Source organism: Euleptes europaea, chromosome 1 (genome assembly GCF_029931775.1).
Source record: "Euleptes europaea isolate rEulEur1 chromosome 1, rEulEur1.hap1, whole genome shotgun sequence".
Lineage (NCBI taxonomy): Eukaryota > Metazoa > Chordata > Lepidosauria > Squamata > Sphaerodactylidae > Euleptes > Euleptes europaea.
Window position 1 is genome coordinate 88800261 of NC_079312.1, and position 19180 is coordinate 88819440.

A 19180-nucleotide genomic window follows, 5' to 3' on the forward strand; every position below is an offset into this window, starting at 1 on the left:
TTAGATTAGGCGATATGGATCATTAAAAAGGAGCAACACAAACTGCAAATACAAATAACAAGATACCTTTACAAAATTATTTTACTCTGCCAACAAGCAAAAGTAATACTTCATTAAAGCAAAAAAAAAAAAAAAAAAAAACCCTGAAGATATTATAGCTGTAGAAGAGCGCTATGAAAACCATTACTTTGGTTCAAGCTTCTACTAAGCAAAAAAAAAATCTACCTGGGAAACCACACTTCAATGACACTCAAACCCAGCCAATTAAGGGGGTCTCCAGGGTCCATCTTTTCTAGAAGCCCCATTACACTTTTGAAGTTATATTGTTAATCAGTATTAAACTACAATATAATGATCACTTTTGAGAAATAGAAGGATTAACAAATGTTAGTCAGCTGTTATCAAAAAAGGACTATTAGCTACAATACTTGGTTCTCCTCCGTGTCATCTTGCCCTGACATACTCCCCCCGCCTGCCCTTCCTAAATACCCATCCTTCCTTGTCCCTTGCCAGCCTTGTTTTCCTACTTCCTCCCTCATCGTCCCCTCTCTAGGGAAAGCTTGCAGATGGGTACTAGAAACTTAGCTGTGGGTGGGATAAATATGGATATTGCAAATGCTTACACTGGGAAGTATTGTTGTTAAATGCAGTTTGAATTTCTTTCTCTTTTGTTGCCAAAGAAATCAACAGCATTAGAGAAATATCTCCTATTTTCTGAATATCAGTACAAGGTGTGGTTGTGTGTACATTAACTTAAAAGGTCCCAACACCAGGCTTAAGGGGAAGGCACATGAGAATGAAAGAAGAAGAAGAAGAGTTGGTTTTTATATGCCGACTTTCTCTACCACTTAAGGAAGACTCAAACCGGTTTACAATCATCTTCCCTTCCCCTCCCTGCTACAGACACCCTGTGAGGTAGGTGGGGCCGAGAGAGCTCTAAGAGAGCTGTGACTAGCCCAAGGTCACCCAGCTGGCTTCATGTGTAGGAGTGGGGAAACAAATCCAGTTCACCAGATTAGCGTCCGCCGCTAATGTGAAGGAGTGGGGAATCAAACCTGGTTCTCCAGAGTCCACTGCTCCAAACCACCGCTCTTAACCACTACACCACGCTGAAACCTATATATGTAGCCCCTGGGTACTAGTTTCTTGAGGAAAAGTGTGTGGTTCACAATCAAGACTGCTCAAACAAGTTTGCCCTTCCTATCTTTTACATTGGCTTGGATTCTACCACCATCAGCAAAACAGGCTGGGAGATTGTTCCCACACTCCCCACCACAGTAGCAGGAATTGTGGGACCCATGTGAACAAAAAGCCATGCACTCTATTGGGGTGGCTGGACACAATGATGCTCCCCAACACAGAACAAAGAGTCCCTGGCTTTTCATCCACATGACCCCACAAGTCCGCGAAACTTTTTTTCTGGGTGTAGAAAGGGACTGCTGGGGTGGAGAATTATGCTGATGAAATTTTGCATCTGACAACACCTTGAGAGCCAGTGTGGTGTAGTGGTTAAGAGCAGTGGTTTGGAGCGGTGGAGTCTGATCTGGAGAACTGGGTTTGATTCCCCACTCTTCCACATGAGTGGCAGAGGCTAATCTGGTGAACCGGGTTGCTTTCCCCACTCCTACACATGAAGCCAGCTGGGAGACCTTGGCCTAGTCATAGCTCTCTCAGCCTCACCCACCTCACAGGGTGTCTGTTGTGAGGAGGGGAAGGGAAGGTGATTGTAAGCTGATTTGATTCTTCCTTAAGTGCTAGAGAAAGTCGGCATATAAAAACCAAACAACCTTTTGCTCCAGTGTGTTGGATCCAAGCCAATATCTCATGCAATGTGTCTTGTGAAGCTCTGAAAACAATTCAGCTCAGCCAGTACTAACAAAGCTGCAGGTCACGTATTCTTGTATGTCAAAAGAATTGCTGAATCCTTGGGACCCAACTAGCTGACAGTGAAGATCTCTTGCAATGAGAAGAGTGACTCTGCCTACCCTTTGCATTCCTGTAATGCTTGGACATTCTTTCAACAAACTTCAAAATTAAAAGCCTCTTCTATTTTGAACTGTGACTTGTGGCTATTTGAAATTTGTATATTGTGTATTGACATTAGGTGATGTATTTTTTAGTTGCAATCACTGGTAATTAATTTGCTTGTGTTTTTGTTTGTTTATCTGTTCCTATTGGTATTGTAGTTGTGTGAATTATCCTGCAAAACCTCCATAGTACTGATTGCAGTGAACTAAGTCATGCTACTCATGTCTTTTTATTTCTCATGTTATTCTCATCTGAAAAATAAGTAGAATTTAAAAGAGCAAAGAGATAATACTTCAGAAAATTGGATTTGTTTGTATAATGGCATACATGTATTTTAACAGTACTCAATATTCTGTAACTCTTCTTGTTGCAACTGCAAATTCTTACTATCTATCTTACAGCATCATCTGGGGTGGTGGGTTGCAGGGAGGATTCCCACTCCTATCACGAAGTGCTGCTTAAGGGAGTGGAAACCTTTACTGGAGGGTGTCAGATGGCTGTGATTAAGATACACGACCCTTTTCAATGGTGCTCAATTGTGGCAGGTTGAGAACTACTGGCCCAAAGAACTATGGCTGCAACCTTGAACAGACTATGTCCATTCCACTGTGGATTATGATCGGTCGGGGTTGGGGGAGGGAGGACCCATTCCCATCACTGTACATCTACAAACTGTCCTGTATATACAAAATAACTTATTTGTCTATGCAGATCTGTTCTGGAATAGGCATTTTCTGCCTTATATTGCAGAGGAAATCCAGGTTATCCAAGTGAATTTAATAGGCTTGCTCCAAGCTTGTACAAAACTGAAATTGAAATAGGATTTTTGGTATGATTAAACATTTCTTAAATTTAGTGTAATGAGTTGCTAATAAGATTTTTTTTGTCGCGATTTCTTTCAGAAGTTGACCTAAGCAATCTAGACATCATGTTGAACCTCTTAGATGATGAGATTAATAGTTCCAGAAGGAGGAGGAGATATCCAAGGCATGCGGCTGATGATGATTACAACATAGAAGTCTTGCTGGGTGTTGATGACTCCGTTGTACAGTTCCATGGGAAAGAACATGTTCAGAAGTATCTTCTGACACTGATGAACATTGTGAGTAATTTATCAGTGTTTCAGATCAGAAAATTAACTGAATCCCATTTGCCTGCTTAAATCAAATCTCTCTTAAAATAAGTGCTGAGTTTCAGAAATGTAGTAATAATAAGGAACAATTAATAAGATTTCCTTTATGTTTAAAACAGATCTAGTTTTTATGTGCTTTCTAGATTGGGATAAGTGCAAGGATGTTCTTGGTGAGTCTTTAGCCTCCTCCTTTCTTCCAGCACTGGAATGGCTGTACTGGAGCAGGATGGGACCAGAAGCTGTTCTCTAAACTACATGTGTTAGGTTATCTCACTGGCATTCAACAGAGAGAAAGATAATCTGAAAACCTTTTCTGAAAATTCTCTTGAAAGGCGCAGCTTTTAAAACTTTTTTTCAACTTGAATATGTCACAGAGCGCACATCCTTGTTTGAATCTCTCCCATTTCACTGAAGTGGCACTCTTAGGTCGCATGTGATCATTTCTTAGGAACTCCTATATTAGTGGTCAGGATGAGAAAAACTTGAGAAGCTAGATGGCAGGAGATCCTAGAAAATCCCTCTGTATTGGGTCAGGTTGCCAGCTTCCAGGTGGAGCCTGGAGTTCTCCCAGAATTCAAATTGTTCTTCATACTGCACAGACCAGTTACCTTGGAGAACACGGCAGTTTCAGAATTGACAGGAATGTCTTGAACAGACAAAACCTAAGGTGGATTCACCATTAGGGTCACTACTATTAAGAAGGATTATGTGTGTGAGAGAGTGCCTATGCATATGTATTCAAGGACAAATGGGAAAAGAAAAAGAGATCAGATATGATGGAAAGACAGCAGAAAGGGGATAGGTACAGAGAGGATGCGGGGGTGAGAGAACATGTTTTGTAGTTTTCACCTGTCCATTATTGCACTATATTTGGCAGAAATTAGTATGGTTCTTCCAGCTATTAAAAATAGAGTGCAAACTTTCATTCTGGAGTACCGAACTATTACTTGCTTACACTCTGAATTTAATTCTCCCCTGCACTGTCATATATTACTTTTCTTGGATTAATCTTTCTGAGCTCCAATTGCATTAGTCAGTTCTCCTTACTGATTTTAATAAGACAACCTAAAGCCAGTCTTTCTGTCTCGGTATGTGAGGAACATTCATTCTCAATATACTATCAGAGTAATGAGGGAGCTAGTGTATACAATCTATTGGTAGACAGCGCCTAGCTTTACAATGCAATCCTGTGCAGAGTTATTCCAGTCCAAACCCACTGGAATCAACAAGTTTACACTGGAGTAACTCTACATAGGATTGTCCTGTTCGAGTGATACACAAAGGCAGCACATCTTGTTCAATAACATTTTAGCACCTTCTCAGTTACCTTTGTTTTTAATTGTGTTTCACTTGGTTCAAATGCAATACAATACTGCATTGTATTAAGGTTTCCTCTCATTTCAGAATTAAAAATATCTAGCATGATTAACAAATAACCGGAGACACAGATTTTACAGAATGTTAGGCTGAATTTTTATATCAGGACCTAGAAATGCAAAGAGTAGGAAAGGCAGTAATGATCAAGATATGCATGCATGTGCTCCTTTGATGGTAACAGCCACATTCCAGAAGTTCAAGGGTTAAAAAGTCAATATCTGTCAATTATGTAAAGGTTTTTTTGTCAGCAGCTTGAAAAGAAGCAAGCAGATGAAACAGATGGTTTCCTACATTTTCAAGATGAAAGAAATCAAATAAATCTAACACTACTGTAGCAGACACACTGAAACAGATTTGGAAAAGACACCTTTATTTATCATGTCACTTAAATCTATTTTAAGATATATAGTACTATAAGGAAGTCATAAAAATATGTAGCTGTGGAATAAATTGATTCCTGTACCTGGCAAGTTATCCAATGTATGTTAATATATACAGTTCATTTTTAGCCATTTGTACCTGTAGATGTTTTAGGAGGTAATGAAGCATGCTTTGCCTGTACCTACTTCAACTGAATTCTGATAGCTCTTAACAAAATGAATGGTCATTCTGTCAAAAAGATCTGAAATAGCATTGCTTGTTTTGGAGATTGGGAGAAAAGCTTTTAACTGTGATGGGTCTTGAGGGGTTTCCAGCTTGGTCTGAATCTCAAGCTGTTAGACAGCTGAACTGTCTATTTTTTAGAGGAATACTCAAGACTATTGCATCGTTCACCAAGTGGACATGTTGTGTAACATCCTCTGCTGTTTTTTACCCAGCAAAAAGCAGCAACAGGAGGTTGGAAGATTTCGCTACAAAATCAGTTTCATTCCAAGGAAAGCAATTCTGGGGCCTTTGTTTCAGTATAGTGAAGGGCCACTTCTTCTGAGATGAATCTCCGGTACTTTGAAAAGTGCAATTTATCTTTCACTGTAAGAGAATAATGGAAAAAGTCAGTGTCTTACTCTCCCCATCGCCTTCAAGTTAGGGCCCGTTTAAACATTTGTTTCTGAGATGGCAAAGCCCAGGTGTGTGATCTTTATCAATTCTTGTTTATATGGAGAATGTATAGTAAACTCCTACATAAAACATTGAAAAGTTAACACTTCAAGAAAAAAAAACCTTTTGGTGAGGTGATTCTTCAGTTTTACAACTAAGCTGCCAAAGTCAGCTTATTTCCCATTTTCAACATTTGCCTCAAAATAAGGGACAATCCAACTTGACCTTTCTCATAAAAATTAAGCAAAATTCTTACGTAAGCCCAGTCACAAAAATAGTATCTCAAGCTCAGTAGAGCATTCCTTATTCAGTGCATCTGTTTTGTATTGTCTGACAAATCAATACCCACACTAAAGTGAACGAGAGAGAGAGAGGTTTGAAATAGTGTGTCCAAGATGGCTTAACAAGATACTCTTTTTTATTCCTTGTAAATGAGGTAACAGTCCCCAAAGCAGTCTTGATCAGGGAAATGCCAGATTTTTTCCCCGCACACTGGGATGAAGCCAGCTTCAACCTGACTAATTGACAAGGATTACAGCAAAGTAAAGCAAGCAGGACACTTGCCATCTAGCTTTGAGCTTCAGACCGTTTTTCCACTGCCAAACTGTCATGTTTCCATTAACATGTCAGTATTTCTCTCCATAACTTCCCTTTAAACTGTCCTAATGGACAAATTCTGTATTAGCTGGATAATCGGGTTTTTTTTTTAAAGATGCTGTTTAGAATATTCTCAGCTTAATCATTTTACAACTATCAGAATGTCTGCTGTTATGACAGACAGGGTATGCCTGACTGGTTGGGCTGTTATATTTCAGGGGGTCCTCTGGGGTGCCGTGCATCTCTGCACGATCTACACACAAGGCCACGTGGCAACCTCTCATGGAATTCCTGTCAGCGAGGAATGAGTCACAAAGTGTTTGGAGGGGGTTGGAGACAGCAGATATTGCTCTCATTGTCACAGTGTCTTCAGTGGCAACTTTTAATTTTTCTCCTTAGGAATGAATAGCAATCATTTACTTACGTGAGACAAAGAAAGAGAATGAACTTGGGAACAAAAAGTAGGGCAAGAGCAAAAAAAAAAACTATTCTTGTCTCTGGTGACTTGCTGGGAATCAAACTGACTACTGTTTATATAGCCAGGGTTCTTTTTCTTGGTCATATTAAAGTGTGACTGTATGTTGGAAGTCTGACATAGAATTTGGGGATGTCTTTTAGAAGGGACTGCAAATTGACTCACAACATTTGTCATAGTGAGATTCTCTCCATCACCCCCTCCCCACAAGCATGGCAAGCCCCCGCCCTACGGAGAAGGCAGGCAGTCTCATGTATTTTTGGAGGCATTCCAAATACCTCAAAAGTTCAGCATGATGTCAAACCCAAATTCCTGTCCTGGCTATAAGTCAGGATTGGGTAGGGTTAGGGTGACAGCCAAAACATGTGGTCATGTGGCTTGTATTTTTCTCTGACCTGGATATTCCTGCCAAAAAGACTTTATCTCGTGAGTGATTCGTTTATTATATCTGTCTATATAGATAGATAAATTATAATAAATTAATGACTCATAAGATAATTTTTTCACAGTAACGTCCAATTTGAATTTTGCCTTTAATAGGTCAGTGCAGTGCACCATATGTGAAAATAGTACTTTCTTCGGATAATAATTACAGCAGAAAGAGAGCGAGAGAGAGTGAGTGAGCCAGAGACTGAGAGAACAGCAGATCCCAGAAGGTACAAAGGGCAGGAATGCCACTTTAAAAAAGACTGATAGTTTATAGAAAACTCACAAAGTAGAGGAGGGGCTGTGGCTCAGTGGTCGAGCATCTGCTTGCCATGCAAAAGGTCCCAGATTAAATCCCCAGCACCTCCAGTTAAAGGGACTAGGCAAGTAGGTGATGTGAAAGACCTCAGCCTGAGACTCTGGAGAGCCACTGCAGGACTGTGTAGACAATACTAACTTTGATGGACCGAGGGTTTCCCCACTCTATTCAATATAAGGCAGCTTCATGTGTGTTCATGTGTGTCATGTGTGTACATCTAAGCTTAGCTGCAGGAAAGAAGATTATGATGGAAACAATGGAATGTTTTTGTTTCAGAACCATTGCTGCAAAATTAGCTTGACTTCTAATGACATAGAAACTATTTTAATATAATTTTGAACTTGATATAGTCTTGGTTCAAATTCTTCTGCATGTTGGAGGTGAAACTCTGGTTCATATATCCCTCTAGCAGCAACACTGCAACTGCATGTTGAAGGAATGGTGAAATCCTCTCTTCTCCACTGCACTGGTACCCTTCAGTGTGAGCTTAACCTTCATCTGATCTTACAACCATGCAGAGACTTGCATCTGGTGGTCTTCCCAGCTTTTTGGGGGGGGGGATGAGAGAGCTTTAACACAGTGGATTGCAGTAATGAAAGAGAAGAAGCAGGCAATTTTGCTTGCATATATTATTAATAACAACCTGCAAAATATACCCATGACGTTGTCTTGGACTGATGCAGACGCTGCAGCAATGATGGGGAGGTTGCTTTAAACTGTTTTGGTTACAACTCTCTGTACATAGTGAGCCAGCGTGGTGTAGTGGTTAAGAGCAGTGGTTTGGAGTGGTGGAGTCTGATCTGGAGAACTGGGTTTGATTCTCCACTACTCCACATGAGTTGCAGAGGCTAATCTGGTGATTTGGGTTGCTTTCCCCACTCTATACACATGAAGCCAACTGGGTGACCTTGGGCTAGTCACACTCTCTCAGCCTCACCTAGTTCACAGGGTGTCTGTTGTGGGGAGGGGAAGGGATGGCAATTGTAAGCCGGTTTAATTCTTCCTTAACTGGTAGAGAAAGTCAGCATATAAAAACCAACTCCTCCTCTTCTTCTTCTTCTTCTTCTTATAGGAACCAGCCAGCCAATCATGTCACTAATATAATTTTCTCTCTGCCCGCACAGGTCTGTAGTAATGTGAAGGCACCTGCTCTATCTGAGTGGTGATGCAGCACATTTTTTAAAGATATGTGTCAAACCAACCCAATCATATACATCCTCCATATGTCACCATTACTGTCAGGCATATTAACTTTCTCATTTGCCCCCTGTCCCATGGCAAGCCTATATCTTCCCTGTGGTGATGTGGAACTCCTATAGTTCCTAGCCTTCTTCTGTCAAACTTGTTCCCCCACTGAATGCAAAAGAATAAGAAAACAGTAGAAGACACCAAATATTTACAGAGTTTGGGCAAACAGCTTCTAAAACATCCAAAATCAAAGATGCATTCCTAAAATCATGATATTAATTGTTGTCCACAATTTGTCCTTTCATAGTGTATTAGCAGTTAAACAACATGGTACAGATGCTTATGATCATGTTATGAACAGAGTTCATAGTCTGGAAGCTGCAATGTGGTAGGGTTGCTGACATCGATGTTTATGCATTTCGTGATTGTTTTTTGGAGGCAAAAGTTGAGAAGGCCAAATAGCTTAAGGGAGAAACTTGACAAAATAAATCGGTCACAAAGCCAGCAGAAAGCCTGTGACCTTTCTTAAGCTGGCTCCTGTCAAAGATGAGGAAAAGTGCCCTATAAGCTGTCTTTCGCAGTCCATCTGTTTTGTGAGATTTTAAAAGTTTTGTTCAGAAGCAGATAGCTTGGGTTTTGAAGTCCTGACTGTACAATCATATAAACTAAAGTAATTTGGCCAAATTCTTCTTCTTCTTAATATTGTCGAAGGCTTTCACGGTCAGAGTTCATTGGTTCTTGTAGGTTATCCGGGCTGTGTAACCGTGGTCTTGGAATTTTCTTTCCTGACGTTTCGCCAGCAACTGTGGCAGGCATCTTCAGAGTAGTAACACTGAAGGACAGTGTCTCTCAGTGTCAAGGGTGTAGGAAGAGTAATATATAGTCAGAAAGGGTTGGGTTTGAGCTGAGTATTGTCCTGCAAAAGTATTGTCCTGTAAGTATCAAGATAATGTGCTAATGAGGGTATGGTATGTTAATCTGGAACCATTGTATCCTGAAGTGATCTGTTAATGTGTGTAATCCAAAGCTAATCTGTATGGCTATTGTTGAATGTTGTCTTTGTCTGGAGGTTTTTCAGGGCAGGAAGCCAAGCCTTATTCATTCTTAAACTCTCCTCTTTTCTGTTAAAGTTGTGCTGATGTTTATGAATTTCAATGGCTTCTCTGTGCAATCTGACAAAATAGTTGGTAGAATTGTCCAGTCTTTCAGTGTCTTGGAATAAGACCCTGTGTCCTGTTTGTGTCAGTCCATGTTCAGCCACTGCTGATTTCTCAGGTTGGCCAAGTCTGCAGTATCTTTCATGTTCTTTTATCCTTGTTTGTATGCTGCGTTTTGTGGTCCCGATGTAAACTTCTCCACAGCTGCAAGGTATACGATATACTCCTGCAGAGGTGAGGGGGTCTCTTTTGTCTTTTGCTGATCGTAGCATTTGTTGTATTTTCTTGGTGGGTTTAAACACTGTTTGTAGGTTATGTTTTTTCAAAAGTTTCTCCATCCTATCAGTGACTCCTTTAATAAATGGCAAGAATACCTTTCCTATGGGAGACTGTTTTTCTTGAGTTTTCTGATTTTTGTTTGGTTTAATGGCCCTTCTGATTTCATTCTTGGAGTAGCCGTTTGCTAGCAGTGCGTGATTTAGATGATTAGTTTCTTCCTTGAGAAACTGTGGTTCACAGATCCGTCTTGCACGGTCCATTAATGTTTTGATTATTCCTCTTTTCTGTCGGGGGTGGTGGTTGGAGTTTTTGTGTAAGTAGCGATCTGTGTGAGTTGGTTTCCGGTAGACCTTGTGACCTAACTGAAGGTTTGATTTACGGATGACAAGGGTATCAAGAAATGGGAGTTTACCCTCAATTTCCTTTTCCATGGTAAACTGAATGTTTGGATGGATATTATTAAGATGGTTTAGAAAGTCCATTAATTTTTCTTCACCATGGCTCCAAATGGTAAATGTATCATCTACGAACCTGAACCAGACTGTAGGTTTGTAAGGTGCTGATTCTAATGCTGTCTTTTCAAAATATTCCATGTAAAAGTTTGCTATTACTGGACTGAGTGGACTTCCCATAGCTACTCCATCAATTTGTTCATAAAATTCTTGATCCCATAGGAAATAACTTGTTGTCAAACAATGGTGAAATAAGGCTGTTATATCTTCTGGAAAAATCTGGTTAATCAATGAGATTGTGTCTTTTACTGGAACCTTGGTAAAGAGGGATACAACATCAAAACTGATTAATATATCCTTTGGATTGAGTCTTAACGGACTGATTTTGTTGATGAAGTGAGTTGAATCTTTGATGTAAGAAGTGGTTTTTCCAATGTGGTCCTGTAGGAGGGTGGTCAAATATTTAGCTAATTCATATGTTGGGGAACCAATGGCACTCACGATGGGTCGGAGTGGAACAGAATCCTTATGAATTTTAGGTAGTCCATATAATCGTGGTGGTTGTGCTTCAGTCTTGCATAGTTTTCTGTGTGTGTCGGGATGAAGAGTGGAATTCTTGATCAGAATGCTAGTTTTCCTGGTAATTTTGCAAGTTGGATCTCGTTTTAGTTTTTTGTATGTGGCAGGGTCCAGAAGTTCCTCAATCTTCTTTTTGTATTCGACAATATTTTGAACGCCTCTACGGGGAGGAAATATTTCAACAGACCCGGAGATTGGAAACACTTCGGAACAAGAAAGCACATCTACTTTGTTCTTTAACTTTTCTACTGCGATGCAGAGACACTGGAACCATTCCATCTTTTCTCACAAGTAAAAGAATCTTTAAAACTTCACGAGCTAACCGCATTTATGACCATCTAGAACGGGCTCTCTTACGAGAGAGAATTCACACTACCCGCAGAGAACTTGCTGCCACAGACAAGGAGTTGTTTTCCTTACATATCAATACTAGCCACAAAATGAGAAGCCATGATTGGGACAAGATTGATAATCTCACCTACAGAAAAATGGAACAGGGGTTAACCAGCCATACTTCCAGACAGAAGCAAAAGTTTAACAAATTACAGGAAAGAAGACAGAACAGTCCAAAACTTGACAACAAACGGATTATCTTCAATCTGACAGACCGACAACTCTCACCTGAAGAAACTTCCATCTTAGCTAAGGGAGGAAACTTTGCAGTCACTCCCATCCAAATTCCAGTGGAAGACATCATTGCAAATGTAGAATCTGCCATTCGTAATCTACCTGAAGAAGATGCTGAGGAAATAAGAGGAGAGACAGCAAGAATTCTACGAAAAGCAAAGCCCCCTTCTAGCAATATAACACGCAAGGAGAGAAACGCCATCAAGACCCTCAATGCAGATCCAGAAATCATTATTCTACCAGCTGACAAAGGCAATGCCACAGTGATCATGAAAACAGAAGAATACAAAAAGAAGATTGAGGAACTTCTGGACCCTGCCACATACAAAAAACTAAAACGAGATCCAACTTGCAAAATTACCAGGAAAACTAGCATTCTGATCAAGAATTCCACTCTTCATCCCGACACACACAGAAAACTATGCAAGACTGAAGCACAACCACCACGATTATATGGACTACCTAAAATTCATAAGGATTCTGTTCCACTCCGACCCATCGTGAGTGCCATTGGTTCCCCAACATATGAATTAGCTAAATATTTGACCACCCTCCTACAGGACCACATTGGAAAAACCACTTCTTACATCAAAGATTCAACTCACTTCATCAACAAAATCAGTCCGTTAAGACTCAATCCAAAGGATATATTAATCAGTTTTGATGTTGTATCCCTCTTTACCAAGGTTCCAGTAAAAGACACAATCTCATTGATTAACCAGATTTTTCCAGAAGATATAACAGCCTTATTTCACCATTGTTTGACAACAAGTTATTTCCTATGGGATCAAGAATTTTATGAACAAATTGATGGAGTAGCTATGGGAAGTCCACTCAGTCCAGTAATAGCAAACTTTTACATGGAATATTTTGAAAAGACAGCATTAGAATCAGCACCTTACAAACCTACAGTCTGGTTCAGGTTCGTAGATGATACATTTACCATTTGGAGCCATGGTGAAGAAAAATTAATGGACTTTCTAAACCATCTTAATAATATCCATCCAAACATTCAGTTTACCATGGAAAAGGAAATTGAGGGTAAACTCCCATTTCTTGATACCCTTGTCATCCGTAAATCAAACCTTCAGTTAGGTCACAAGGTCTACCGGAAACCAACTCACACAGATCGCTACTTACACAAAAACTCCAACCACCACCCCCGACAGAAAAGAGGAATAATCAAAACATTAATGGACCGTGCAAGACGGATCTGTGAACCACAGTTTCTCAAGGAAGAAACTAATCATCTAAATCACGCACTGCTAGCAAACGGCTACTCCAAGAATGAAATCAGAAGGGCCATTAAACCAAACAAAAATCAGAAAACTCAAGAAAAACAGTCTCCCATAGGAAAGGTATTCTTGCCATTTATTAAAGGAGTCACTGATAGGATGGAGAAACTTTTGAAAAAACATAACCTACAAACAGTGTTTAAACCCACCAAGAAAATACAACAAATGCTACGATCAGCAAAAGACAAAAGAGACCCCCTCACCTCTGCAGGAGTATATCGTATACCTTGCAGCTGTGGAGAAGTTTACATCGGGACCACAAAACGCAGCATACAAACAAGGATAAAAGAACATGAAAGATACTGCAGACTTGGCCAACCTGAGAAATCAGCAGTGGCTGAACATGGACTGACACAAACAGGACACAGGGTCTTATTCCAAGACACTGAAAGACTGGACAATTCTACCAACTATTTTGTCAGATTGCACAGAGAAGCCATTGAAATTCATAAACATCAGCACAACTTTAACAGAAAAGAGGAGAGTTTAAGAATGAATAAGGCTTGGCTTCCTGCCCTGAAAAACCTCCAGACAAAGACAACATTCAACAATAGCCATACAGATTAGCTTTGGATTACACACATTAACAGATCACTTCAGGATACAATGGTTCCAGATTAACATACCATACCCTCATTAGCACATTATCTTGATACTTACAGGACAATACTTTTGCAGGACAATACTCAGCTCAAACCCAACCCTTTCTGACTATATATTACTCTTCCTACACCCTTGACACTGAGAGACACTGTCCTTCAGTGTTACTACTCTGAAGATGCCTGCCACAGTTGCTGGCGAAACGTCAGGAAAGAAAATTCCAAGACCACGGTTACACAGCCCGGATAACCTACAAGAACCAATCTTCTTCTTCTTCTTCCACTGCACCACGCTGACTCTCTAGCGCCTTTTCAGTGGCAGCCACACGGTTATGGATCAATCTCCCCAGAAAGGTGTGCCCAGCCACTCACTGTCAGTCTTTTGGAGGCAGCTGAAGACAGTTTTATTCATGATGGCATTTGATTTGTTTTTCTGCCTATCGTCAGTGTAATTTTTTTTTAAAATCTAGTGGCTTTATGTATTTTATTGTATTTTATTTTATTATTATTTATGTTGTAAGCCACCTTGAGTACTTATAAGGTAGGAAGATGGCTAATAAATGTTTTAAATAAATAAGCAAGTGAAAGAGATAAATCCTATTCCCAAAGGAGTTTGTGAAGCTCAACAGCTTAGCAAGCACACACTTAGCTTTTTGTTTGTTTCTAGTTACACAGGTATAACTGTCCAATGTGACATTTCTGATAGGGTATGGGGCAAAACATATAATTGTAGCATTTGTTGTTCGCAAAAACCTTACATTCCTGAGCTCATACAGGGCATAAGGTAGCTGTTGGTAGTAAGTGTGCATAAAATATGTGTTTCTGTTTCATTGCTTTCCATCCAAATAACTCCTTAAACATGACATTGTAAACTTCTGCTTAGGTCTCTGCTCAAAAGTTAAAATGAAGTGTAAGCAAAGCGTGATCAGCAAGTTTCTTCTCTTTTGTACTTTTCCATGGATGTTCAGGTTTGTTGTTGGCTATCAGAAGCATGCATTGTGAAGAAGTAATTCAGCACTGTATTGTCGACATTATTCCTGCCAGGTTTTAATTTGTTATAGTTTCGTAATATATTCTCATCCTGTCAGTAAGCGTTGAGCGCTTACGAGGACTCAGACAAGTCATTCTGGGTCAATTCAGCATTTATTCAACGGTTGCTTTATTGCCATGAATACACAGTCCATGCACACTGAAGGGCACAAAAAGAACTGGTAGATGTGAAAAGAAGAGCCCTGTCAGGGACAGCCTTGATTGAGATAGAAGTAATATTGATAATGATGGGGATACACCTGTAAGAGAGACAACAGAAGCAAGGATGGTGCTCGTAGGAGGCACTTTTGTTTGTAATGATACCAGGAGCAGATATGACATGAGGGTGGTGGGTGTGACTGATAGCACATGACTGATGTTGTCAGTTGTGGGAGTTCTGATAACAATAGTAGTATTAACAGCAAGTGGCTTTAAAATGTAAAGGGGGCAATTTACACAATCTAAATAATACTTTCAGCTATGCTTTTAGTACATCTGAAAAAGCTTCCCTTTATATACATACAGTAACTGTTGCCCCCACCCCCTGCTTTTGGTCTCTTAGATTTTAGCTCTGATTATGCTGCCTGTAAAACAGTTAGCATTATTGCATAAATAAAAGCTGGCCCTGAAACAATTACTCTTGAGAGGAACATCAATTTTCCATTACTATGGTTATTTAGAGCAAAGTTTTGAAAGGGTGCTACAAAGACCCTTGACATTAAGCATGTGCTTAAAGCTGTGATCCAAAGCACTCTGTTACAATAGCAAGTTCCATTACCATTCATAGAACCTGGCTCATTGGGGCAGAGTCCTGCCATCTCTTTTTAATGCTGGGACATAACCCTGAAATATAAGCAGTAGGAAATACATGCAGTAGACTAAAGAGCCCCTTGTAGATACAGAGTAGTATGTTCGCCTTACAGCTGAGTGCCTGCAGAAATTCTATGCACATTATTGATGAGGAACAATACTTTTGTGTCAGAAGTGTTTCCACACAGGCTTGTGCTTTGGGAACTGTTTCATCTAAAACTTTAGCAGTGGCCTAGAACCAGTATCTAACTAGTTCTCATGTATTTTTGTGGAGTGTATGTGTGGGGGGTAGGTAGGTCAGAAGGAGGGGTTTCTGTGTGAGATTTCCTGAGGGGAGTGTGCTCTCTTGTGCTTCAGTCAAAAATATCCTTCTGTCTCCCTTCTTCCTTAAGACAAGGAATGCCTTTTTGAGCTGAGAGTAAAACACTACAACACAAATACGTTATCTGTGCTGAAATCACTTTTCATTAATACAGGCTTACTATCTTTTCACTGTTGTCTTGCAGGTTAATGAAATCTATCACGATGAGTCCTTAGGAGCCCATATCAATGTTGTCTTAGTGAGAATCATCATGTTGAGCTATGGGAAAGTAAGTATAATTTTAGAAATAAGTCCAAAGGTCACCTACACTTCTTACTCTTCTGTGATATATAATGTTCTGTTTTTATGAATGTGCTTGGTATTAGTGTTTAAGGACTCAAATCGTAAATGTTTACCTCACTTCCAGTTATCCTTTAACAGAACTTTTTTCTTGCCAGACTATTTCTGCTTGTTAGAAATCCATAAATTTAGACAAGTGTAATGCCTTAGTCACAGCCAAGATTCAAGGGAGATACAATAACATTATTGCAGAAGAACGCAAATGCCCATTTTGTCCAGATCAAGCAGACTCCCTAGCCCACATTATTTTAGCATGCTCACAAAATAATACTGCAGGAAATAAATATATTACTCCTTGGATAAATCAACTAATGACTCTTTCTGAGAAGCGGATACTACGTTATCTGCTATCAAGTAGATCAGTGAATTGTGTGAGAGACATGGCAACCTTTCTATAGTATCAAGAAAAAAATAATTTTCATCTCCCCCCCTTTTTGTTAAAGAGTGAAATGGTAGATGAATAGCCAATGGCTGTTAAAACTAGGGAAAGGAAAAGTCACATTGGCGACATAAATTGTCGGTAATCATTTTAATGGGTTCAGTTCTAGTTCAGGTTCAGCAGTATTTTTTCATATGTAAAGTAAGCAGAAGCGTGCATCTGTTTTTGACCAAAAACATAGGAAATAGTCAAAGTGACCTAAACCCTTCTCCCTCCCATGCTAATTGTGCCCCAACACATGCCCCTTTTGGGTCTCGGCCATACTCACTTCTACTATCGGAGCTGGGCTGGTAATGCTGCCAGGTAAGGCATGAGAATGGATGGGGTTTTGTTCCCTTTGCCTGTATCATCTGCTTTTAAAAAAGAAACAGATCCTCCCTATCTTTAGACATGAATGTGAGAACTCATAAAAATAAATGAAGAGCCTCCTGTTTATTGTCATATATTATTCGTGTTTACTGCTTTCGTGGTTTGCTAAATAGCTTACAATGGGACCCTTTCTATCTGAATTTTGGCAGGAAGGATTCATGTTTCCCATTGAAAATTGATGGAAACAAAAAATAAACTGAACATGGAAAATGAATATTTTAATGAACAATTTAATGAAAATGTGCACATCCCTACTCACAACATGATGGGCACCAAGTAGGTTGTGTGTGTGTGTTAAGTGCCGTCAAGTCGCTTCTGACTCATGCCGACCCTATGAATCAATGTCCTTCTATCGTTAAAAGCCTTGCTCAGGTCTTGCAAACTGAGGGCCGTGGCTTCCTTTATAGAATCAATACATTTCAAGTTGGGTCTTCATGTTTTCCTGCTGCCTTCAACTTTTCCTACTATGATTGTCTTTTCCAGTTACTCTTGCCTCCTCATAATATGACCAAAGTTTAGTCTGTTTAGTCTTTTTAGCCTCTAGGGACAATTCAGGCTTGATTTGATCTAGAACCCAATTATTTGTTTTATGGCAGTCCACGGTATCTGTAACACTTTCTTCCAACACCATATTTCAAAGGAATCTACTTTCTTCCTGTGAGCTCTCTTCATTGTCCAGCTTTTACACCCATACATAGTAATAGGGAATACTATGGCATAAATTAACAATCTTGGTTGCCAGTGACACATCCTTACACTTAAGAATCTTTTCTAGCTCCTTCATGGCTGCCCTTTCCAGTCTCAATCTCCGTCTCCCTTTTGATTGATGATAGAGCAAAAGAATAGAAAGATTTGAACAATTTCAATTTCCTCATTGTCCACTTTAAATTTGTGTAATTCTGTGTAATTACTTTTGTCTTCTTGATGTTCACCTATAGTCATGCTTTAGCACTTTCTCCTTTAGCTATCAGCAGTAGTCATTTCAAGTCTTCGTTATTTTCTGTGAGTAATGTAGTATCACTGGCATATTTCAAATTGTTAATGTTCCTCCCCTCCACTTTCATCTAAATCTAATCCAGTTTTCTTTATGATATGTTCTGCATACAGATTGAAGAGATAGGGAGATAAAATACATCCTTGTCTAACATGTTTGCCAATTGGAAACCTTTCTGTTTCTCCACATTCTGTCCTAACAATAGCCTCTTGTCCAGAGTATATGTTGTGCATCAGAACAATCAGATGTTGTGGCACACCCATTTCCTTTAAAACCAGCCATAGCTTTTAATGATCCACACTGTCAAAAGCTTTGCTGTGATCTATGAAACACAAGCTGATTTCTTCTGATATTCTCTCATATGCTCCAGTAACCAATGTTAATTTGCAATATGATCTCTAGTGCCTCTTCCTTTTCTGAATCCAGCTTGAACATTAGGCATTTCTCGTTCCATATATGGTAACAGTCTTTGTTGTAAGATTTTGAGTATCACTTTACTCGTGTGAGAAATTAATGCGATGGGTCTGATAGTTGCTGCAATCTTAGACATCTCCTTTTTTAGGAATTGGAATGTAAATTGACCGTGTCCGGTCTGTGGTCCATTGTTTTTTTCCCATATTTGTTGGCATATTCTTGTCAAGATTTTTATGGACTCTGTTTCTGTGGAACAGCTTTATTGATATCCCATCAATTCCTAGTGATTTGTTTCTCCCAATTGCTCTCTGTGCAGCTTTCACCACTTTCTAAAACTGAAGTTTCTTGTTCAAAAGATTCTTCTTGGAAGGAATCTATCATGCTTTCATCTCTTTTGTATAGTTCTTCAGTGTATTCTTTTCTTTTTTGTCCTGTTCAGTTAATTATTTCCATGTTGATCTTTCAGCATGCCTAACTGTACTTTAAATTTCCCTTTGATTTCTTGGATCTCATGGAACAGATCTCTTGTTTTGCCATTTTTATTGTTCTATTTCTTTACATTGGTTATTATAATTGTTCTCTTTGTGCGAGTCACTGGAACACTGCATCTAGACTTTTGATTCTGTTTCTGTTTTTTACTTTTGGTTCTCATCTAGCTTTAGCAATTTTAAGAGGTTCCTTTGTCATCCATTGAGGCTTTTCATTTCTTTTGGCTGCAGGAATAGTCTTTACGCATTCTTCCCTGATAATATCTCTAGTTCCGACCCATAGTTCTTCTGGTGTACATTCACTTGAACTTAGTAATGCAAATCTGTTCTTTACATGGTTTTTAAACTCTTCAGGAATGTTGCTTAGATTGTATTTTGGCACTTTGAATGTTACTGGGTTTTTCTTCA

General features: G+C 39.4%; 1 protein-coding gene across 1 annotated transcript in view; it reads left to right on the plus strand.

Moving 5' to 3' along the window:
- The window catches only part of ADAMTS2 (ADAM metallopeptidase with thrombospondin type 1 motif 2), a 354592-nt gene that overhangs the window by 264908 nt on the left and 70504 nt on the right, over window positions 1–19180 (plus strand). The window contains exons 4-5 of the mRNA XM_056861689.1: window positions 2931–3130; window positions 15914–15997. Of these exons, the coding sequence (XP_056717667.1) occupies window positions 2931–3130; window positions 15914–15997 (284 nt within the window). The remainder of the gene's footprint in view (window positions 1–2930; window positions 3131–15913; window positions 15998–19180) is intronic.